Source organism: Pseudochaenichthys georgianus, chromosome 22, assembly GCF_902827115.2.
Source record: "Pseudochaenichthys georgianus chromosome 22, fPseGeo1.2, whole genome shotgun sequence".
NCBI classification, from domain to species: Eukaryota; Metazoa; Chordata; class Actinopteri; order Perciformes; family Channichthyidae; genus Pseudochaenichthys; species Pseudochaenichthys georgianus.
In genome coordinates this window covers 4,400,280-4,424,711 of record NC_047524.1, presented here as the reverse complement: position 1 = coordinate 4,424,711, position 24,432 = coordinate 4,400,280, and the positions used below count along the sequence as shown (strand labels likewise).

The window sequence follows — 24,432 nt, the reverse complement described above, 5'->3', positions numbered from 1 at the left end:
ACACACACACACACACACACACACACACACACACACACACACACACACACACACACACACCCACACACACACACACACACACACACACACACACACACACACACACACACACACACACACAAGACTGTCGTACAGTATGACTGCTGAATGAGCTTTCTAAAAATGTATATTATATTGGAAGACATCTTTTTTCATGCATTTTTTTCCGAGGCATTGTCGATATTCACTAAAACATTCTTCATGAGACATGAGGATGGTGGGTTTGTTCTTATAGAGCAGGGGTGGGGAACCTCCGGCCTCCGGGCCGTATACGGCCCGCGAGACAATTTGGTACGACCCTCCAGGTAATTTATAAACACACGCAAAAAATAAAAAAATTGAAAGAAATCTAGACCGCAAACAAATTAAACAAGCGAGTGCCTGTTTTTCCTGGCCAAGGTCAGGGTCCTTGAATACAACACGAGCCTAACGTGTCATCACGTGGTATATGTCTCGACTGACAGGGGTGCAGTTCTGACGGAGAGCACCAGAACGCCACTCCAGCACTTCAGAAATTGCAGTACCGATAAGTCCATACACATGCCGCAGTTTCTGCGTGTCTGTGTCTTTAGTTGAAAGCCCAGTGGCGATCTGCTCATCTGTCATACTGATCAGACAGTCAATAACTGTGTTGTTAATCATTAGCATCTGGTTAGCTAGCTATGCTAACGAATATAAGAAGCTTTTTCTGCAACCAGTGAGGTAAAGGCACATCTTTATATGATCATTATAGTTATAAAAAAAATAAGAGAATAAAGTAAACAGGTATAAAATACTATATGACAGTTATTAATAAAGAAGAATACAGTTTGAAAGGGGAGTGATTTGTCAAATATCCATAAAGAAAAAGAACATCTGCTTACAGTTGTGTTTGGGTGTTGAGAGATGTGTCCATAGATCTCCTAATGTTGCTCTCAAAGTGCACCAGATTGATGCTTTTAACTTCAACATTTAAAAAAATCTTCCCAGGGGAGCATGCCCCCCGGACCCCCCTAGAGGAGGTTAGGTCCCCCCCCCCACTTAAATCATGTTCACATGGATAGGAAACTAAATACATTTGCACACATCTTGTGTCCATATCTTTCTGTGTTGGTGGTCACGCCCCACCCTGCACGTGCATGCATACGCGAGTCATGGTGAGATATCTGGATTAAGAGGTTGCTTTTTCTTTGCACAGAATGAAATGAATGGACTGTGATTTTAGTTTTTTTAAGCAGAGGTCAATAACTTGTACGGCCCTCTGAGGATATTGTAAAAATTGAAATGGCCCTTGAGAGGAAAAAGGTTCCCCACCCCTGTTATAGAGCATTGTGTAGCTACATTACTACAGTACTTTGAATAATACTAAAGGACAACATGTACATTTTAAAAAGAACTTGATACAGCTGTAGCTACTTTTTATGAGGATTTCTATGCAGCAAGCATTCTGCTTTCAGATAAAATGATGTGCCCTTGAAAAACAAGTATTGCTCTTGAACTAACTTCCTCCCCGGATGATAACACTAAACAAGTGTTTGATTTTTATTTAGAGGTCTTTGCAGTCTGTGGACAGAATATTGTAAGTGTGTAATCCGGGTCATTTAAGACCTTGATCTCCCTAAAGTCAACCCCACATGGAAATGCGTGTGTTGGTTATGAGATGCAGCAGCATGGAGTTATTGTGTCTCTGTGGACAGCAGAGAGCACGAGGAGTGATTTCGTTTTCTGTCTGTTCTGACACACCTCTGCACACCAGCCCAGAGTACACAGCTGTATGTGTGTCTTCACCCCTCACAGTTAGTGGGGGAGGCGATCAGATTGTGTTAATCCTTCATTCATTCTCCTTAAAGTGTCCATTAGCATCATTTCCCGTCCCTAAGCTCCTCCTCCCTCCACCTCCACCTGACCAGCCGTCCTCGGGCCCCTCGTGGAACCGCAGCCGCAGCGTTTTGTGGATGACAAAGCGCTCCACGATGAAAGAGGCGCAGAACCAGGGCACCGCGTACTCAGCCGTGATCAGTCCCTTGAAGTTGTAGCGAAACTCGGAGTAGTCCCATGGACAGGCGTTGAACTGTCGCAGCAGCAGCCCCGTGCCAAACTCCCAAATGTACGTCCATAAGGTGTAGATGACGCAGCGCAGCAGCACGGGGCAGCGGCCGCGCAGCTGCAGGTACATCTGCTCCATGATGAGGATGCAGGTGCCGTAGATGAAGAGCGCCCACACGCTGGTCACGCCCGGGAACTTCCAGTTGCAGTTAACCACAAACTCCCAGGCGGCAGTGAACATGACCTCGCAGAAGTAGCCGTGGATGGCGTAAAGGTACCAGCGGGACAGAGCTGTGAGAGGGACGGGAGCCTCGGGGCTCGCCACGGTCACCATCCTTACTGATGCTCTCACACTGATGTTCTATCTGTTATAATGTGTGGCAGGTCTGAGGAGAAAGAAGCAAAAGAAAGGTTATTAGAAAGGGACACAAAAAATTATGTCAACTTCATACACTTTCAGGGGAGACATTGAAGGTGATAGGGTCAGAATTTTAACAAATGGAATCATGAAACTTCCCCAATGTATTATTTACATTAAGACTATTCCTTTTTGTATTACACATTTTTTGAATTGTTCAAATATACACATTTTGTATTTTCTTCTGGTGAATTTATGAGAAGATGCAAAGTAATTAAAATAAAGGTATAAATGTGTATTTTTTTTGTTTTTTCCCACTTGTCTGTTAACATTTGTAAAATTACCCAAAATGTCAAAAGTTTCTTTACATTTTTTTATGCTATTTATGCTTGGTATTTTTCTGTGATACACATCTAAAGTTTTTACATGATGTGCTCTAATCTAGTGTAATTTATCTCACTGATATCAATCTCACTGTCAAAGCAGTATTACGTTACTGGTAAATCCAAATAAGCATCCTCCGCCTGCTGCTTCACATTAAAGCTTTCCAATGGAAACACAAAGGGGTGACTTTTATTTTGAAGAAGACACGGAAAAGGAAATGCATATAGTCATCTTTGTGATTGCTAACCATGATATTTAATCGAAAAAATGCATCCAAAAACAAGACCCAGCAGTTCAGTTGAGTGTACAAAGCGGTACATGTCCAACTCCTCAGCTAGTAACAAAATCATTTAACAGTGTCCTGTTGTTGGAAATTACTTATGGTGTGCACAGAATGAGATCATCACGGTTGAAATAATGGGCATATTATTATGGCCGTCTACTCACCCACACCCAAATCCGTGAACACATTACACCCGTCCTCATCAAGCTCCACTGGCTCCCCATCCCCCAGAGAATTCAGTAGAAAATCCTACTAAGGACATACAAGCCCTCCATAACCTGGCCCCATCCATCCTGACTGACCTCCTCCGCAGATACACTCCCATTCGCTCCCTCCGCTCTGCTGCTGCCGACCTCCTGTCCCTCCGCACCCGGACCAACCTCAAGTCCCGGGGCGGCAGAGCCTTCTCCGTTGCTGCACCCACCCTCTGGAACTCACTACCCCAATCCATCAGAGATTCTTCCTCCTTCGCCGCATTCAAAACATCACTCAAAACCCACCTGTTCAACACTGCATTCAACCACTGACCACCCCCCCCCTATTTTGTTTATCTCTTTCTGTTTTGTTTTTTTTCTTCTTCTCTGTCAAAGCGTCTTTGAGTTTCTAGAAAAGCGCTATACAAGTCTCATGTATTATTAGACTTCTGTATTAAACACCTCTTTTTGGCACGGTTACTCCATTGGCTTTTCTTTCAAAGTACCTGCCTGAAGAGTGTTCGCTGTAGACTTGACCTGCACAACTCGACAAGGATTGACATCTTAATGGTGTCTATCCAAAGTTGAATTCAGGACAAGGCAGTAAACCCTTGATTGACGTCACAACGATGAAATTGGAGCCGGCGAGGCTTCAGAGGACTTCACCTCTAAGGCCTTCGCTCTCCTGATGCTATTTACACACTGTCTGAGGGGGTCTCTTATCTTTATCATCTGACTGCCACATCATGTGCTCTTTTTATAAATCCCGCAGCTTGACGCACACAGGCTTTGGTGTCAGGTGTCAGGAGACCCACGCAAGGTCGTATCCTTCTTCCAACTCTATTTATCACGCCGCATGTCTAATAAAAAACACTGGAGGCAAACAGCATCATGCCGAGAAGTTCAAAGACCACATGGTTGAGAGTGTATATCTTCTACTATACAATGCCTCCAGAGGAAACTGTGTCATAACGGCAACCATTATATAATGGATCATAAACGCTCTGCAAAATACAAAGCTCAGAGGTTAGGAGTACAATATTGTGTTTGAAGTACAAAAGCAGATTTTTTTGTTGGATCTTTTGGTCTTCAAAGAACTGCTGGGGCGCAGAGTGGGCCCATGGGGATTAGCACATTTCTCCAAAACAAGGAACAAGGGTTTCATGTGAGGACCTGGGCCACAGCGATGGACCAGCTGACCTCCGTAACCCGCATACCGTCTTTTTACTGCCTGCATGGGAAACGCTCCCTCTCATCTATCAAAGCACACTTCGGGCAAACAGGTTTTCATTTGAGCATAATGCTTTATTCATTTAAGAGAACTCGAAGCAGTAAAATAGCTTCAAAATCTTAGATTAGTGGCCAGTTAACGTAAAGCATGCTAGACTTTTCCCTGTGAACCTCACATTAGTATCAATGAAGACCTTTAAAGCCAAGTCATGCGCTTATTGCCTTCTACGTCGATTGAAATGAGTAGAATGATACCTGATAGCTTCGATGTAGACTGTAGAGCCTAAAAGCACCTCTTAAGATCACAGATTTAGAGGTATGTGTTTTGTATAATTTTAAGTATTTCAGTTAATGTCAGTCTTTTCATCTTTGGTCTACACGCACTGCACGTATTGACAAAGTGTATATTTTTAAATGTTCAATAAACATACATCTGTCCTGAAAGCATTGTGTCTGTCAGAGACATCCTGATGTAACATGATAAACTCCTTAAGAAGTTTGGCAGCATCTTGACACATGCTTTTATCACGAAATAGGAAGAGAGCGTGTTGTAACAGAGCAGGTTACTGAGTATCTGTAAAGAGAGATGTAGAAGAGTGGTGCACTTTAAAGGTAGTTAAGATGTAATCAAGTGAAACCAGAGCTTTATCTTCTCTGCTTCTGATATGAATAAGATTTGAAATGTGATTTAAAACAGTGACAACAAAAATACATATCAATTTAAATGGGAGTAATCTCATTCTGTGTTCTGATATTTTACTTTAACTTTACTACATAATTGAATGTTAATCGTGGATGATATTCAACAAAAGTCCTCGTTCAGACTCAAACTGTCAATGTGTGGTCAGCGTCTTAAACCCGACAACGCCAGCCTTCTCCCACTTGTCCTTTCTGTGTCACACGAGGCACATCTTTCGACGCGTTGCCCCAGTAAGACACATTTCACACACTGTTTGATTCTGTTGTTGTTGTTGCAGCTGTTTTAGTATATCGCCCAGCACCCCCCAGCTCTTATGCATTGAATTGAATCTCGCTACGGGACATGGCAGAGTGGTGAATGTGGCAGAGCTGCTTTGTTGACCTCACGTTAACCACGGGGACACACACCAGAGGCAGGGTGCTGTCTGAACCGAGGGGGAGGGAAGAGTTCTGTCCGAGGGGAGACACCAAATGAGTGAGTGTTTCTTAAATAACACATACATAGTATGATTCAGATAAAGGGAGTGTAGAACTACGGTTGAAAACAAGGCTGTCAGTTAGACACGAGCATAAAGAAAACACACCAATGTAAGTGAGCCAAGGTTGAATTGAAAAACAAACAGAAACAAAGTGGTGCCTCGACTCTGCCGCCAGCCTGCTGACAGCTGTGAACTCTGATGGTGATTAAATCACCCATAACCCATTTCTGACCTCACATGCGCCATAATCCCTGTTCATGTACTCTGGCTCTGGCTCAGATCCAAGGCCAGCGCAGACTTCAGGGAGGTCACTGCGACGCTGCAGCACGGCGTGGAGAACCAGAAGCATCCAATGTGGTTAAGTGCCAGTGATTTGGCAGACAGATAACTTAACACCAAGACATCTGCTAATATATTTATTGAATTAGTCATTCTCAAGGATTTATGCGTTCTAGCCTCAAAAAAGATGGGAAAGAAAGATTAAAGAAAAGACATCTATGTAAAGTGATTTCCAAGCAGCACTACTAACCTAACAGCTGCACAGACTGTTAGAGGTGTAGCTTCCTGAGTCAACACAAATTCATCCTGATTGAATTTGCTTTCTTGGATGGCTGATGAGCAATTTATTTAGTGATTGACGAGAAGTGTGTGTAAGGTAAGGGGGAGGGAGGAAGGTTTGGGGGAAGGGGGACTTTTTTCCGAAGCAGCACAAAATAAACGGATGTCGATCAATTCCAACAGACGGATCAATAACCAGCGAAACAGCCACCTGGCTCTAATCTCAAACAGTCTCCTTCACCATTTGAAATAGAGTTGTTAGTGCCCAAATATCCTTGACAAAATATGTTATTGTAATGTCCTCTTACTGGGCAAAACATGTATTACTGTTCACGGTCAATGCAAGGTACAAAAAGCCTGACCTCACATAAAGACGGGACGCAATAACGGTTTAAATATCTGCACATTTACTAAGTCTAAAATCTAAGTTGCAGCAACTTTTTTTTACAATCCGATCACATGTTTAATGTATCGTCTCGTAGCCGAACCTGCCCATCATCACTGCATCTCAAATATTCCTGCTATCCTGTTTGTATCACGTTAAACTAAATATCTCTGGGCTGATAATTAGACATCATCTTGGACTTTATAATGATAAGACCCCCTCTTGGACTTTCGATAAACTGGAATTTGCCCTTTTCCTTATAATTTGACATTATATATAGACCAAACGCGGGCCCACCACCTACGGGAAACAACGATGGGGTCGGGTGCGCTGCCAGAGGGTGGCAGTGAAAGCGGAGGGTCTCGACGGACCAGACCCGGGCGGCAGAAGCTGGCTTTGGGGACGTGGAACGTCACCTCTCTGGGGGGAAGGAGCCGGAGCTTGTGCGGGAGGTGGAGCGGTACCAGTTGGATCTGGTTGGGCTCACCTCTACGCACAGCGTCGGCTCTGGAACCTTACTTCTGGATAGGGGTTGGACTCTATTCTTCTCCGTTGCTCAAGGTGTGAGGCGCCGGGCGGGTGTGGGGATACTCACAAGTCCCCGGTTAGGTGCTTCGTTGTTGGAGTTTACCCCAGTGGACGAGAGGGTCGCCTCCCTACGCCTGCGGGTTATGGGGGGGAAAACTCTGACTGTTGTGTGTGCTTATGCACCCAACAGCAGTTCAGAGTATACAGCCTTCTTGGAGACCCTGGAAAGAGTCCTGTATGGGGCTCCTGAAGGGGACTCTTTAATCTTGCTGGGAGACTTCAACGCACATGTGGGCAATGATGGAGACACTTGGAGGGGCGTGATTGGGAGGAACGGCCCCCCTGATCTGAACCGGAGTGGTGGTTTGTTACTGGACTTCTGTGCTAGTCATGGATTGGCCATAACAAACACCATGTTCGAACATAAGGATGCTCATAAGTGTACGTGGTACCAGAGCACCCTAGGCAGAAGGTCCATGATCGATTTCGTTATCGTATCATCGGACCTGAGGCCGTATGTTTTGGACACTCGGGTAAAGAGAGGGGCGGAGTTGTCAACTGATCACCATCTGGTGGTGAGTTGGGTCGAGTGGCGGGGGAAGCCTCTGGATAGACCTGGTAAGCCCAAACGTGTAGTTCGGGTGAACTGGGAACGTCTGGAGGAGGCCCAAGTTCAGGAGGCCTTCAACTCGCACCTCCGGCGGAGCTTTTCGTGCATTCCTGTGGAGGTTGGGGAAATTGAATGGTGGTCGGTGTTCAAAGCCTCTATTGCCGAAGCCGCGGTGGGGAGCTGTGGTCTCAAGGTCCTAGGTGCCTCAAGGGGCGGTAACCCTCGAACCTCCTGGTGGACACCGGTGGTCAGGGAAGCCGTCCGACTGAAGAAGGAGGCCTTCAGGGATTTGTTATCCCGGGGGACTCCCGAGGCAGTTGCAAGGTACCGACAGGCCCGAAGGGCAGCAGCCTCATCCGTGGCCGAGGCAAAGCAGCGGGTGTGGGAGAAGTTCGGAGAAGACATGGAGAAGGACTTTCGGGCGGCACCAAAGTTGTTCTGGAAAACTGTCCGACACCTCAGGAGGGGGAAGCAGGGAACCATCCAAGCTGTGTACAGTAAGGATGGGACGTTGTTGACCTCAACTGATGGTGTGTTGGGGCGTTGGAAGGAACACTTTGAGGAACTCCTGAACCCGACAACTCCGCCCTCTATGTTAGAGGCAGAGCTGGAGTATGACGGGGGATCAACACCAATCTCCCGGGGGGAGGTCACTGAGGTCGTCAAACAACTCCACAGTGGCAAAGCCCCGGGGGTGGATGAGATCCGCCCGGAAATGCTGAAGGCTCTGGGTGTTGAGGGACTGTCATGGTTGACACGTCTCATCAACGTTGCGTGGAAGTCGGAAACAGTACAGAAGGAGTGGCAGACCGGGGTGGTGGTTCCCCTTTTTAAAAAGTGGGATCAGAGGGTGTGTGCCAATTACAGAGGCATCACACTACTCAGCCTCCCCGGGAAAGTTTACTCCAAGGTACTTGAAAGGAGGGTCAGGCCGATTGTCGAACCTCAGATTGAGGAGGAACAATGCGGATTCCGTCCTGGTCGTGGAACGACGGATCAGCTTTTTACTCTCGCAAGGATCCTGGAGGGGGCCTGGGAGTACGCTTATCCGGTCTACATGTGTTTTGTAGACTTGGAGAAGGCGTATGACCGAGTTCCCAGGGAGTTACTGTGGGAGGTGCTGCGGGAGTATGGGGTGAGGGGGTCTCTACTCAGGGCCATCCAATCTCTGTACTCCCAAAGCGAGAGCTGTGTCCGGGTCCTCGGCAGTAAGTCGAACCCATTTCCGGTGAGGGTTGGCCTCCGCCAGGGCTGCGCTTTGTCACCAATCCTGTTTGTAATATACATGGATCGGATTTCGAGGCGTAGTCGTGGGGGGGGGGGGTCTGCAGTTCGGTGGACTAAGGATTGCACCACTGCTTTTTGCAGATGATGTGGTTCTGATGGCTTCATCGGTCTGCGACCTTCAGCACTCACTGGATCGGTTCGCAACAGAGTGTGAAGCGGCTGGGATGAGGATCAGCACCTCCAAATCTGAGGCCGTGGTTCTCCGCAGGAAACCGATGGACTGTCCACTCCAAGTAGGGAATGAGTCCTTACCCCAAGTGAAGGAGTTCAAGTATCTCGGGGTCTTGTTCTCGAGTGAGGGAACAATGTAGCGTGAGATGGGCCGGAGAATCGGAGCAGCGGGAGCGGTACTGCAGTCGCTTTACCGCACCGTTGTGACGAAAAGGGAGCTGAGCCAGAAGGCAAAGCTCTCTGTCTACCGGGCCATTTTCGTTCCTACCCTCACCTATGGTCATGAAGGATGGGTCATGACCGAAAGAACGAGATCGCGGATACAAGCGGCCGAGATGGGTTTCCTCCGCCGGGTGGCTGGTGTCTCCCTTAGGGATAAGGTGAGAAGTTCAGTCATCAGGGAGGGACTCGGAGTTGAGCCGCTCCTCCTTCGCATCGAAAGAAGCCAGTTGAGGTGGTTCGGGCACCTAGTAAGGATGCCACCTGGGCGCCTCCCTAGGGAGGTGTTCCAGGCACGTCCAGCTGGGAAGAGACCAAGGGGTAGACCTAGGACCAGGTGGAGGGATTATATCTCTTCGCTGGCCTGGGAGCGCCTTGGGATCCCCCAGTCAGAGCTGGTTGATGTCGCCAGGGAAAAGAAAGTTTGGGGCTCTCTGCTGGAACTGCTGCCCCCGCGACCCGACCACGGATAAGCGGGAGAAGATGGATGGATGGATATAGACCAAACGATTAATGGGAAAATAATCTGCAGATTATTCAACAATGGAAAAATGGTTAATTGTACATTTTGCTCTATAAAATATGAAAAATAGCTGTAACATCGTCTTTAAAGGGGGCTATTTTGTCAGATGGTATAATGCCATGTTGCAACAACTTCAGTGTTAGGCGATTTATAACAAATATGTGTGATAGACAAAAGGAGTTCATAATAAAAGTACTTATTCCATTTCCGTGCTACTAGCCATTGCAGGGTTTCAAATGAATACACCTCTCCTTCCCCACTCCTAAATCCAGACATAGGGCTGCTCGATTATGACAAAAATCATAATCTCGATTATTTGGGTCAATAATTGATATCACGATTATTAAAAACGATTATCCATTTATTTGAAAACATCCAAATGTGAACAGTATGTTTTTAACAGTTGATTACCCTGAACTTAAAGTATAATTCAATACAAAAAAAATAAAGAAAATAAATTATTGTTTTATTTCGATTATGTTGTTTTCATAATCGTTGCAAGCCAAAATCGTAATTGCGAATAAAATACGATTAATTGAGCAGCCATATCCAGACGTTCACCCAGAGACACATAAACCAAAGGAGTACAGCTTCTGGTCGAGCTGGAGAGACGCCGTGAGGGCTGAGACTAAAAGCCTGCACACAGCACTTCCAACACAGAGCCTCTATAGCTGCAAGGTGAGAGCCTGGACAAAACAAGCTGAGTGATGGGTTCAGAGAGTGGTAGGATCTGCCCTCTCGAAAGTATGCCTAAAAGGTTTCACTGACTCTTTGTCCACTAACATTATATAAAAGATGTTTTTTCATATTACTTTATGACCTTTAAAAAGATTTAAAAAGGCACGTTGCTAATCCAACATACTAGCATCGGGCTGCTAACTTTAATAAGATATCATACTTTATATTAAGTGTTGTTAAAAACAGGCAAACAGATATACTACTATACCATCTAAGTATAACATGACAAGAGCTTAACACTGAAAAATGTAAGTGTCTTTTTATCTTTTCTCTCAGGACAGAGAAATAAAAACCAAAAATAACATAAACATTAATAAAATGTGTCTTTGTTTGCTGGTATATGATAAAGAGGAGGAAAACCTCCTCAAATACAACGACAAATCAAGTTTGGTTTCACAAGGGAACGCAGTCTCATCCAATATCCTCGGGCTATTATAGGTGCTGCATGGGATGGAGAAGAAAGTGGAATTGGTTCACCTCAAACTAAAGCAGATTTGACTGAACAAAATGTGCTGTGTGTTGAAGTTATTCAATCAAGAGACATGCATTTCTGATGAAGCATCACTTTCTGCTGATGCTGCAATAAAACCTCTCTGTCACTTCACATCACACACACGGAGGGAACAGAGAGATGTCCGTATGTTGTCTTGTCTTTGGGAGCGGGTGCACAATCAACTTTTAATCTATTCTGAGTCATCGAAGCTGCTTTGGGGGGGGGGTATTGTGTTGTACCTTTTCTTCTCAGTAATATACCGTCTTTCTGTCTGCTTGTCTGCCAGTTTACAAGCCTATTTATCACCCATTAATACTCACAAAATCTCCTTTAAACAGACTGACCTTTACGTTTACAAACCTTCTCGGAAAGTCTCTTCTATCTCCCTCACACTATTTCACTCCCTGACCCACTCATTACAGCTCTTGAGCGCTTTCCAGTTTAATTAAAGGCCCCGAGACATGGGAGCTAAGCCCTCTGTCGCTAATAGCACGCGGGTCATGCCTCATAGATTAGAAAATTGAAGCAGCTACAGAGAAAGCAGGATATTTACTGACATGGTCATCAGTGCAGCGGAGAGTAATTCCTCTAATCAATGGTTGTCAATGCATAATTTATCATGGAGGCTCTGTGAAGAATTAGGAAAGAAAGATCTTTGCAAAACAAAAGGTCTGTATAAAGCATAGAGGGGTTTTAACTTTTGAGGTGCAGAAGAAAAATCTAATTGTATCACACACAAAAAAATCAATTTAAACTTTAAAGCCAGACTCATAGTGGATTTTTAAGTCCAATATTTGTATATAAGAGAAAATACAGGATAGAAATGATGATAAAAAGTGAAAAGAATACAACAAAAGGTATGATAAATATGTAGATTATGAGTTTGGTGTAGGATGTGCAATGTGGGTGATAACATGTAATGTGGTTATGAGAGAACTGTGAACAATATGTACGTAGAATAACTATTTTCCTGTTTAAGTTAAACGTGTCAGTCCTCTTTCAGAAAAAGGTCAGAACGTTTCCAAACTACATCTGACATAATCAGCATTTCCATATTTCCAAATTGGAATGATCAGTTTATATAACTTTGTGAACACGCAGGACTGTTTTGGTTTAGAAACTCTCCTCTGCTTCGACGATGACCTTTTATGTGTCTTTAACCTGCTGTTCAAAAAGGCATTACCAACATACCTTATAAGGTCTGTTACAATGAGAAGCAGGAACTGAAAAACCTGCATTAGGACCGATTAGAACAGGCATACTTAATACTACAATAACTCAGACCAAGTGTCCACACAGCTGAGGTGGGCTGAATGTTTTTTTTAAAGCAGTGCCCCTGTCATAGGGATCCTTTTGGGATTCTTCGATGCTAACGCTGGTGCTCAGGTTATAAATAGGTCAAACATGTCGATACAGTCAGTGCAAAACTGAGGGGGAAAGGCCTTATATGGAATAAATCAATGAGGGATTTAAAAAAGCCAAACCACAGCCAGATATCGCAAGCATTTTTTTAAGCATTCATAAATGTGACCTAGAAATTAAATCATCATGGGAATGAATCGGCTCTGTAAATAAGACTGCAGAGGGTTGTAATTACGCTAGATGGCCAAAGTCATCATATTTTGTCCCTGGAAACTAGGGGCCACTGCGCATGCTCGGCTGCTGGGACTCCGCTGCAGCATCACGCTCCTTCCAACTGAGCAGTGCGGTACGATTATCCTCTACCAAACATTCAAATCAGCCCTCTGAAATGTGACCAAACGGGATCTAAAACAGACGTTTCTTAAAAACCACCACTAACATATACAAACAAAGTACACACACGGGTTACTACACTTGTGTCCTCTTTGCTCTTTCTGAGCTTATTTCGACTGTCCCATCCATATTTGAACAGGTGTAAAAGCCCAACTGTGCACAGAAAACACGCCAAATAAAGAGATGCATCCTGTTTTAAAAAACGACATGCAGATATTAACTATACATTCATTGGCTTAAAATGCGTTTAGTTTAGGTTACAGTTAAAACATGCTTTTAAAGCTGGCAACTTGCAAGCAAACACTCATTAAGGATAACCGAACAGCTATTTCCAATCCAGATATAATAAGAACACATGTTATCACTTTAAAAACTACACAAACATATATTGTTCTCTTGAAAAGCCATGATAACATGTTGGCTTCATGTCGACTTCATGTCGGCTATGCAGACGGACATGAATCACCCTCAGTGCAGGTTATTTTTTACCTTTGAGCTGTGCGGTGTCTCCCTCAGAATACACCCGGAGGATCATACACATTCACCGGGGAAGATGGTCCAGGATGTCGCGGTGGCGGTCTGCAGCTCGGCTGGTGCCCCCGGTTCTCCTTCCTTCACCGTGTCTTTGCTGTCCGATGGAAATTGACACTTTTACTTCACTGCAGCAGCAGCAGAAGCAGCACATGCTCAGAAAGGCTCACGCACTTCTTGCATCTTTCGTTAACCCTTTCTATCCCGCAGCTCAGCCTGCAGACTCACTGGAGGTCCCCTCGGTCTGTGTGGATCCACATGGTGCTGAATAGGCTTAGTTAATATTTAAGCGCATCCTAAATATTAAACACATAGGTTAGTGAAGAATTAATGACTCACCTTAAAACTTTAATTTACCCCACTTATGTAGCCTAGTTGTTAACCCTGGAAGCCCATTTCCTCCAGAAAAAGAAAAAGGTCATTATAATGAGAACAAATATTATAAAAATCGCTAATCTCAAAAATAATGAACAGTTTTTCAAAAATAATGACTTAAAATGTCCAAATAATGAAAAGCTTTTCAAAAATAATGAATGTTTGAAGTTTTTTCAAGATTAAATAGCTTCAGTATTTTACGACATCAAGTCATTTATTTGAGATAGTAAGTCAATATTTTCAAAAACTTCATTTCATTATGTTGCCACAGAATGTAATTAGAGTCATTATTTTGTGGAAAGTTTGTCATTACAATGACTTAAAGGCTATTTTTCTTCTATTTTTTCACTGGTAAATGGGCTTCCAGCAGTTGGAACTTTTGAGAAAAACGATAAATTACCAGTAAATTACACATTATTTTAGCTTACACTTAGCTAGCTTAATTTAGCATAATGACTAGAAGCATAGCATGTTATAGTTTCGTCTAATTTGTACACAAAACAAACAAAAATGTTGTTATTGATATGAGTGGTATCAAAGTTGAATACATTTATGATATCAAAAATATATTGGTTCAAATAAGAAAATTCTTTAGATAAAAAGACAATTCAAACCTTCACAGCTAGTCTATTTTTATATAACATTACAAGAGGGATTCTTATTATTATATTATGCTTATTGTGCTCATGAGATGTTGCTATAACTTTGGAATAAATAGACAAAATCACCAATCCCAAATGTTGATGGGTTGGATAGGAAACGAAGGGAAAAGTCATAGAAGAAAGTTTTAGCTTGCAATATTAATGTAGCAAAAGCCAGGTGCACACTGTAGAGACAATGAGTTATTGAGGCTCTGGCTATACAGTCTGGGCTCTGGCCTTGGCCGCGTGTGTGTGCTCAAGTCTATGGGATTAGTTTTTTATCATAAAGATAAAGCAATACGTTCTCAGAATAAAGCAAAACTATGAGTTTAAAAGAAAAATAAAATAAAATAAATTTCAAAAGTAAAACTATAAGTTGCAAGCAAATCATTTGTGTAATCATGTAAACCAGCGCCATATAGATAGAATCAGTCTATATGGCGCTGATGTAAACTATAAGTATTTTTTTCAAACATCCCAGGTGGGTGGGACTTTCAGGGGTGTGTCCCCATTGGCTACTCAGTTTTTGAGTGACAGCCCAGTCCTCCAGCGATTGTACAGTGCAGGCAGTTGCGGTGCGGTAGCTGAGCGTGGATAGAACACCCCCAGAAGAACCAGCATTTCAATTATTCTTTCACACACAGTGACGTCACGAGCTACCCACAATGCAACGCGCCATATATATATATATATATAAATACGCCATTTTCCTGGAGGTGCTAATATAAACAGCTAGCTAACAGAGCAGAACAGAGCGCACTAGGTTTTTTTTCTGAATTAACGACCGAAGAAATCGCTGCATGTCTTCGGATTACATCTCTGGACTTGAGGGGTGTGCTCTTGGTCGTTACCAGCGTAAACTAGAGCTGTGTGGGTTGTCGGATTGCTCTTACAGACTGCCTGCAGATGTATGGAAAAACGAACCTTGAAAGTGGCCTTCGTCGATTTTGGCTGCATCTACGTCTAATTTCTGGAAACGCCAGGTGAATACCCCACTTGTCACAATAATATTATCATGCCATTGCATATATGTGGTATTTTAGAGTTGACTAGATATTGATTAAGGCAATAGACTATGATATTCTGCTTGCACCTCGCGTGAAATGGCGGATACCGGAAGTACGGTGTCGCACTCGGCCCAATACCCGTATGTGTGTGTGAAAGAATTATAATACTACAAGTGAAAATATATGTAAGTATTGATCATTTGTGTTGTTTGTGCTGTACTATATGGTCTGTTTCTTTATTGTGTTAAGTGAGAAGAAAAGCTGTGCTATGAAAGTTAGCTTTTGCTACCTTTAGATCCATAACAATGCAAGCTAAGCAGCCTAACAGTTAGCTACATAGCTAGCAATGAGTGAGCGTTCAGACACCGCCGCACACACTCAAACGGACTCGTGTGTCTGACTCTACCAACAGGCTTTCATGATTCTGTTTAGATATGCAAGTATAAGCCATGATAGCTTATTTTATTAACACGTTAATTTGATATGAAAATCAATGGTGGCTTAGTTAACTTTGTAGGAAAACCTACCGTCCATGATGCCCCTGAGCTGTGTTTTATTTGTTAACTTCATATTTTTCATTTCCTAAAACATTTATTTTCCTCTCATATTAACAGTGTGGATCATTGAGACAGCGTGGCGTCCAGAGGTCTTCTCCCATTTCCCCACTTCCTCTGAGGGGACAGCACGGAAGGGGGGCATGAAGAAAAACCATGCTTCATCCATGCATTGTTGTTATCACTTGCTCAGTGTCATTTCATTTGACCGAATGTCTTTACATTTAATAGATTGTATTATTTTCCAGCTTTTTGTTTTATGTCCTTTTATTTAAAACATTCTTTGAGACTTCTTCTTGGTTCAAATTTCAATAAATGTAATTTGTATAATCACTCTTTTGTCTTTATTCTACATGAAAATGTTAGAGATTCCATTCAAATCTGTTGATTATTCAGATCTTCCTCAGGAATAGTATGTCTAATTTTGAATGCTAAATGTATATCATTTTCTCACAGGATATAGAATGAGACAACACAGTTTGTATCCATTGTGTATGAATGCTTCAGCTCTTCAGACCCACATAGTAAGATGTGAGCATGTTCCTAATTGTGTATGCAACCTAGGTCTGGTCTGTTTAATAAAGCAAATCTGCCACTTTTATATTGCAGAATTTGTTAAATTAAAGCAGTCTTTAATTGTTCGTCCTATCCAGCCATCTTCTCCCGCTTAACCGTGGTCGGGTCTCGGGGGTAGCAGTTCCAGCAGAGAGCCCCAAACTTTCTTTTCCCTGGCGACATCAACCAGCTCTGACTGGGGGATCCCAAGGCACTCCCAGGCCAGCGAAGAGATATAATCCCTCCACCTGGTCCTAGGTCTACCCCTTGGTCTCTTCCCAGCTGGACGTGCCTGGAACACCTCCCTAGGGAGGCGCCCAGGTGGCATCCTTACTAGGTGCCCGAACCACCTCAACTGGCTCCTTTCGACGCGAAGGAGGAGCGGCTCAACTCCTCATCCCTCCCGGATGACTGAACTTCTCACCTCATCCCTAAGGGAGACACCAGCCACCCTGCGGAGAAAACCCATCTCGGCCGCTTGTATCCGCGATCTCGTTCTTTCGGTCATGACCCATCCTTCATGACCGTAGGTGAGGGTAGGAACGAAAATGGCCCGGTAGACAGAGAGCTTTGCCTTCTGGCTCAGCTCCCTTTTCGTCACAACGCTGCTCCGATTCAGTGAGTGCTGAAGGTCGCAGACCGATGAAGCCATCAGAACCACATCATCTGCAAAAAGCAGTGGTGCAATCCTTAGTCCACCGAACTGCAGACCCCCTCCCCCACGACCACGCCTCGAAATCCGATCCATGTATATTACAAACAGGATTGGTGACAAAGCGCAGCCCTGGCGGAGGCCAACCCTCACCGGAAATGGGTTCGACTTACTGCCGAGGACCCGGACACAGCTCTCGCTTTGGGAGTACAGAGATTGGATGGCCCTGAGTAGAGACCCCCTCACCCCATACTCCCGCAGCACCTCCCACAGTAACTCCCTGGGAACCCGGTCATACGCCTTCTCCAAGTCTACAAAACACATGTAGATCGGATAAGCGTACTCCCAGGCCCCCTCCAGGATCCTTGCGAGAGTAAAAAGCTGATCCGTCGTCTTAAACATAGCAATATATGCCTTTGAAATGTCTTTGAAAAAATAACAGTATGCAGTTTATATTGTGTATCACCTTTAGCTTGAAAATACATAGATGTGTTTTTTTTTTATCTATAAAATAAATAAATAGACAGACAGACACTTTATCAATCCCAAATTGGGAAATTATTTAACAGCAGCAGTGTGTTCAGGTATTAAAATATTTAAAGTTGGAATAAAGTATAAACTACACAACACAAGTGTAATGCACAGCAATCCATAAGGTAAGTCCGATATGTTCATGAAACTCCCCAGGAGACACCTACACTATACCTCATTCACACCAACGCAACTCCGGTTCAAGCTCCGTGCTAGAGCTTTTCAGGTTCAGAACCGGTTCTTCGGTTTAGCTCCGGCTCTTTTCACACTGCCCAGAGTCCGACTGGTGCTGCGTCATTGCGTCATGACGTAACCAAACCGGGCGGAAACCCCTCACAGCTCACACTGACAACAACAACAACAATGGCCGATTGTGCTCCAGCTTCCTCTGTACCTCTTCGGAAGACCAGATGCCCAGTAGGTAGCTGGTCTCTTCAGTGGACCACTGCTGCTTGTTAAGTTTCTCCATCGTTGTGTACAAACTGGATAAAACGCCGGCTTTTTGTTGTTGTTCAGGAGTTGATCCTGCCCCTGCCCCCGCCTTGACGTAAGCGTGACGTATGCGGTGCTTTTGCTCTAGCCAGACAATTATTTGGTGCTTGAAACGAACCGGATTCCGGAGCTAAGAGGCTGCTCCGCTGCGGTGTGAACAGGAAAGCCCGGTGCTTTTCAAGCTCCAGCTCCGAACCGGCCCTGATACACGTTGGTGTGAATGAGGTATAACGTGGACGAGTGGACTCCGGAGTTTGCTGGATGAGTTGCACTGTATGATCTGTGGTGTAGTGGGCTGTCACTCAAAAACGGAGAAGCCAATGAGGACACACCCCTGAAAGTCCCGCTCACCTGGGATGTTTGTGTCAAAATCGAAAACAAAAAATGAGGGAGCACAAACAAGAAGAGCTGCAGCGAGAGCAAAAGTCTGATCATTGAGAAAGAAGAAACAAGAACTGCAAACAAAAACCTATGTTAAAACAAAGAAAAAAGACTTATAGTTTACATGATTACACAAATTATTTGTTTGCAACTTATATTTTTATTTTTGAAATTTATTTTATTTTGCTTGACTCAGTTTTTTTCTTCTTTTAAACTCATAGTTTTGCTTTATTCTGAGAGTGTTGCCCGCATAACTTGGAATGAGTGTGAATGGAGGATTCCACTGTCTGCAAAGAAACTTTAGCAAAAACAAATTACATCGGATAGCGACACAGTAGGGAGGGACTTCACCGGCCGGCCGAATGCTGATTGGAGATCGTGTTGCCAAGAGACTTTTGTCTAAGTCTGTGCACCTACCAGAGAGAACCAAACTCTAAACCACGGTGTCTTTCCATCTAGTCTTAACCAATCATAAATGTATGGGCAGAGCCCTGTGTAAAGTATTGACCCACGAGGTTCGGGGCTCTTTACGGAAATAGTGGTAACAGATAACAGCTTTTCTGTCTGTGATTTATATGACGTGACGAGTCCTTGGCCAAGTGAATATATATATTTTGCTCTCTTATAATAAATAGTTAAACTTAGAAGTTCTTTGTCTTTCCTGGAATAAAAGAACACGACAATAGCAAAAGTATAGTGAAATGGCCACAGCTAGCTTTGGCTTAAACAACATTAACTGACTTTTTTCTATTCAAGTTGTATCCTGTGATTAAACATGTCAATGATAATGAACTCACATATTGACAAATAAGTATTGAATAAGGTAGTAGCAAAATCCTGTCTCAGCGAAATCATCAAACTGAAAGCTATAGCATCAGCCGTTGCCATGCAGAATTCAAAATGTAGTTAAGCTAGTTTTATGTTATGCGTTTATCATAAAATTGTTTAATATATTGGTTTTATGTCATTAATAGCTATTTATAAAGGAGATATAGAAAATATACAATTACAATACAAAAAATATCAACATCCAATGTTCCTATTCTCTTTACATCATTTTGAAAAGACCTTGTTTCCTGACACTTTCAGACCTTTTTAGTAATTGGTTTAACCTCACTGGGATTCCAGTGGGATAAATATTTTAGGACTTTGAAGAACAGGTGTGATCCTTCACACATATCCAGTGACACAAGAAGTGACACCTGAGCAAATAGTGAACTCTTTTGATGACCGTTTTAAAGAAATCAAGGACTGGTGTTTAAGTTCCGCAGCCAGAAACCTCTAAATCATTATCAGTGATACTGCATCACTATACATTTACTCTCAAAACACACTTTCATCAAATTAAAGTAATCATATGGTGTGTTTCTGCTGGAATAAGTTACAAACAAGTGCTTATAGAATGTGATGATTATTAAAAGTGGCTGAAAACTATTTAGCATTCCTGTTTATTAATTATTGAGCAGTGGATTTTGAGACATATCTCTTATATATTTTTGCTAAAAGGGTGTCAATTTTGTCCAATGAATGAGGAATATTAATCTGAATATGCTAAGTATCATAAGTTGTGGGAAAGATTGTGCAGTAAAAAGTATTGTATTTACCAAATAGATGTACTGAAGCATTAAGTAACTCAAAATTGTACTTTAAACATTACTCAATGTTACTCCATAATGGATGTAAGGTAGAAATCGCCGTGTCCTTCCTGATAATGTATGCAGTAGTCAAAAGTACATTGGACAACATAATAAACCTGATGAAATATGATAATGCTATACAGGATGTAACTGAAATATCGAACCTGATAACACCATTTGTTCTTTCTTGTTTAAGTGGTCTTCAAAGGGAAGTTGTCCCTTTCAACAGGACATGAGTAGTTGTTTCGAGATTTGAAGAGCATTGTAATAACGTTATCTGAATGCTCACTAGGCAGATATGATTTTCGATCGGCCGTTAATGGTGGATACCAAAGATTACCTTACAGTTTCCAGAGAGCCTCGTAAAGCCAGGAGGGGTGCTCGCTCAGAATCATTACGTTAGCAATCAGCATCGACCTACAGATGAGTGGACTGAAAGAGAAAAGAACAGCAGAGGGCGTTCAAGTGCGAGCAGATACTATAAATATTGAGTTTTTTCGAGCACTAACAATCTTAGGCAGAGATTGAAGCTAAAAGCCAAAGTCTGGATGAGAACATATTAGAGACATGCCGATTCGTTACATACAATCTGACAGGAAAACTGAGAGAAACCAACAATATTTTATGTGCAGGATTGATTTGATGAATTGATTTAAGGATGTCTAGGATCCATTTGACCTTGATTCCTGACATGACTATGGTTGATCCTTCAATTCCATATTTCACATAAGGGTATTTCCCAGGGTGTTAGCAGAGGTTATACGAGGGAGAAAGAGTCATTTTGAGTAACTACATTACAAGTCACTTATTAGACACTTATCCGAAGCGACTTACATACTCAATCCCAACAGGAACAATTTGGGGTGAAGTGTCTAGCCCAGGGACACAACGACATGCTGACTGCAGTGGGGTTCGAACCTGTGACCCCCTGATCCGAACACCAACGCACAACCACTGCACCACACGCCTCCCTAAAGGTACCTGTCATGGTCCTGGAGTAAAACACCTGCATGTGTGAAGTTGGTTATTAGTGTAAACCACCCTAAATTGGAGATTGAGGTACAGACCTTCCGGCGCAGACTGAAAACTCATCTCTTTCGACTCCACTTCGAGCGATAGAACTATTAACAAAGCACTTATATACTAATAAAGGACTGGCTTATCGAAAGCCAGTTGAGTAGCACTTGAAATGTTTTGCTCTATGAAACCTGATGTACTTATATGATTCTGTTTTCTTCAAGTTTGTATTTTGTTGGTCGAACGCACTTATTGTACGTCGCTTTGGATTTAGTGTTCTCAATTATTTGTACACTGAATTGTAATCCAGTTGTTATTCTTAATGACTAGCCAGATACACTTTTACAAAACGTTACACCTTAGGTTTCAATTTCAAATGTTTGAATGGTGCAGACCAATCTAAAAGACGCTGAAAGTTCCGTGTGAAAAGAAAAGTTAATTCAAAAGAAGCATAACTTTGATATAACTATTTGTTTGAGAGTTTACACATTATGTTTTTCAGATGGCTCGTTTAAGCAAAGTTCATCTTTACAAATGTTTTAGGGAAAATGCATTTAAAAACCTTACATTTCTTCAAATCACTTTTTAAAACCAATCTTTCTAAGAAAATCCTTTTATTGACATCACCAGTTTGTTTGACCCTTCAGTTTAAAGATATTTATCTGTCACCTCTTATTTGATGGTTTGGTATTTTAATCTATTATATTTCAATCAATGCGATGCGTTTTATTTACATTTTACAGATAAAGAAATGTGTAGGTTTGTTATCATATTGCAATGTCAAGAATGAACGGTCCAGATCTAAATAACACAGATGGATACAACAAAAATAACTTGTCAGCAGATGTTTGGATCTTTGTATTTTCTGATAACGACCTATGGTTGATGTTTATATCAAGACAAGCTACTTATGAACATAAAAATAAACACATTGACAAAACGACTGGACATGAAAGCAGAACACATTCTTGGCTTTTGGTTGTTTTTGAAGATTTCTTACAAAACATGGCTGTATTTTCGCATTTAATCTTGTTCCTAATACTGATCATTTTTCAGATTCAAACATATAAAGCAATTTGCAATGCACTTTGCATATACCCTGTTTGCATACGTGTGTGAGTAAGAAAACACTTTTCACCTCTGTGCACAGACACCAAAAGAAGAGGGAAAATCAATTATCTTTTTTAATTACATTATCTAAGCATCGATGCATTACTTGTGAAAAAGGTAGAAAAAACAGCAAGTCTTTCTCAATAAGTTAAACCTCTCTGGCCGAAGAGCGGGGCCGGCTCACAAAACTGAAGATTTCCCGTAAAGCATTCAAATTTGTTGAAACAAAAGACAAGGAGTTAACCGGCTGAAGTTAAAAGTAGGCCTCCTTGTTGAATTTAACTTGTTAAGAAACCAAGACAAACATAGAAGATGCGAGTGGCTTATGTTACAGTCCTTCCACCCTTTTCCACCGGGCTCTGCAAGCACATTTTCCTGAAACTTCACAAGTTCCATCGTTTGATCGACAAACAATAAGCAGAGTTATAGTTGGTAAAAAAAAAATTATAATAACAATAACAATAATTACAATAACAGTAATAACGAGAATTGTAAGTAATAAACACAGTCCTGTACAGTCAGGCTCATCTTGTGAATGACCGCAGCCAAACGTCTGATGTTTACGTCGGTCTCCAGCAGAGCGACTCGACGCTGCCCTCCGCGATTAGAGGAAACCCTCTGCTGCGGAAACACACGGGGAGAAGTGGTTAGGAGCGGTGTTCTTGGTGTGACCGTTTTAGTTTACTCGGGTACTCGGGATGGGAATGATTAATCGAATATTCAAAATGATTCAGGTATTCGAATATGAATTAAATGTATACGACAGTGCCAATTTAAAATATCAACAAAACACATGTAATGTTCCCAGGGGTTATATAAAATCCTAACTCAACCCCTGAACGTTACACTAACGGAGAGTCCTACACAACAAACAACATTTATTCATCATTAAAACTCTTTATTTTAATTATTATTATAGAATATGTGAAATTTCAGTAAACCGTTTTTTTGGGGGTCGAATATTAAAATATACATTTGCTTTCAAATTCCCATCCCTATCGGGTATACTGTGTGTATTTTTTCCTTTTGCACAGTTTTGTTAATTAAAATGTCCAGGTAATACAAGTTTACATTCCCAATCCTAGACATGTTGATGTTCATAGGTAAACAAGTCTATATTTGGAGATTTTGACAAAAAAATAGAAAATAAACTTTAAAAAAAAAATACAAATTCAACTAAAGAGATTTAAAAATCTGAAATTTAAATAACCAATTACAAATTAAACAAAAAAAGTAAAATAGCGATATTTAAAATCTATATAAATATGTATACATAAAAAAAGCAAGTTACAAAATAAATTTAAAAAAGGAAAGAAACGTAAAAAAAATGGACAAAAAAATGTTACCACACAAGTTTGAATAAAAATCCTACGCTACAAAAATTATAAATCTACTATACTAATACTAAATGTTATTAACTTAACACTTATTAAAATGTTGATTTAGTAATGTGTGAACGGTATGAATGAAGTTTCAAAGCCTAGAGCTACAGCCCAACAGAGGTAAACGAACCCTCACCTCACTGGGTTCGAGCAGACGTCGTTCCCTCAGAGCTCTCAGTCCAGCTCGTGCACCTCGTCCTGCAGGGAGACGGAGGGCCGCGGACCCTCGCTCAGACGCTTGGCCATGATGTCCCACTGTGGAGTCAGCATTTTGGATTTAGAGCCTGCAGAGGATGAAGAAAGAAGAAGAAGAGATGTTGGTCACACACAGGAGAACCTCTTCTGCCCCCTGCTGGCTCCATAGAGTAGTGATGTCTCATGAATAAACCTTCCTATTCATGTCCGCTGTTGCTGTATTCTTTAAACTACATTAACCTTAGTTTTAAAATAACCCCTAAAAAGCAATTTATAACAACAGAAACAGTTAAAACACTCCTTTTCATTTGTTTTGTACAGAAACAACAGCAGCCTGTTTTGAGTAAATACCACTTCACAATAGTCATTCAGAAAAATATGTTGTTGACAATCTGAAAATCACAAAAGCTAGTT

General features: G+C 42.1%; 2 protein-coding genes across 6 annotated transcripts in view; both read right to left on the bottom strand.

Annotated features, from left to right (window-relative positions):
• Positions 1–1,818: 1,818 nt before the first annotated feature.
• On the bottom strand, positions 1,819–13,587 carry LOC117467980 (transmembrane protein 229b-like). 4 transcript variants are annotated; one of them, XM_071207183.1, is made up of 2 exons: positions 13,448–13,587; positions 1,819–2,450 (listed from the first exon to the last, which is right to left on the bottom strand). In XM_071207183.1, the coding sequence occupies exon 2, from the start codon at positions 2,396–2,398 to the stop codon at positions 1,850–1,852; it is 549 nt and encodes a 182-aa protein (XP_071063284.1). In that variant the 5' UTR covers positions 2,399–2,450; positions 13,448–13,587; the 3' UTR covers positions 1,819–1,849. The 4 variants fall into 4 exon arrangements, with proteins under 4 accessions (XP_071063284.1, XP_071063285.1, XP_071063283.1 ...); XM_071207184.1 differs by lacking the exon at positions 13,448–13,587 and adding an exon at positions 3,790–3,897; XM_071207182.1 differs by lacking the exon at positions 13,448–13,587 and adding an exon at positions 3,254–3,780.
• Positions 13,588–22,174: 8,587 nt separating this feature from the next.
• The window catches only part of mta1 (metastasis associated 1), a 45,389-nt gene continuing 43,131 nt past the window's right edge, over positions 22,175–24,432 (bottom strand). The window contains exons 17-18 of one of the 2 annotated variants that reach the window (XM_034111765.2): positions 23,960–24,107; positions 22,175–23,062 (exon numbers count right to left, since the gene is read on the bottom strand). In XM_034111765.2, coding sequence (XP_033967656.1) covers positions 23,998–24,107 — 110 coding nt within the window. In that variant the 3' untranslated portion in view covers positions 22,175–23,062; positions 23,960–23,997. The remainder of the gene's footprint in view (positions 23,063–23,959; positions 24,108–24,432) is intronic. The other variant, XM_034111766.2, reaches the window with a different exon arrangement.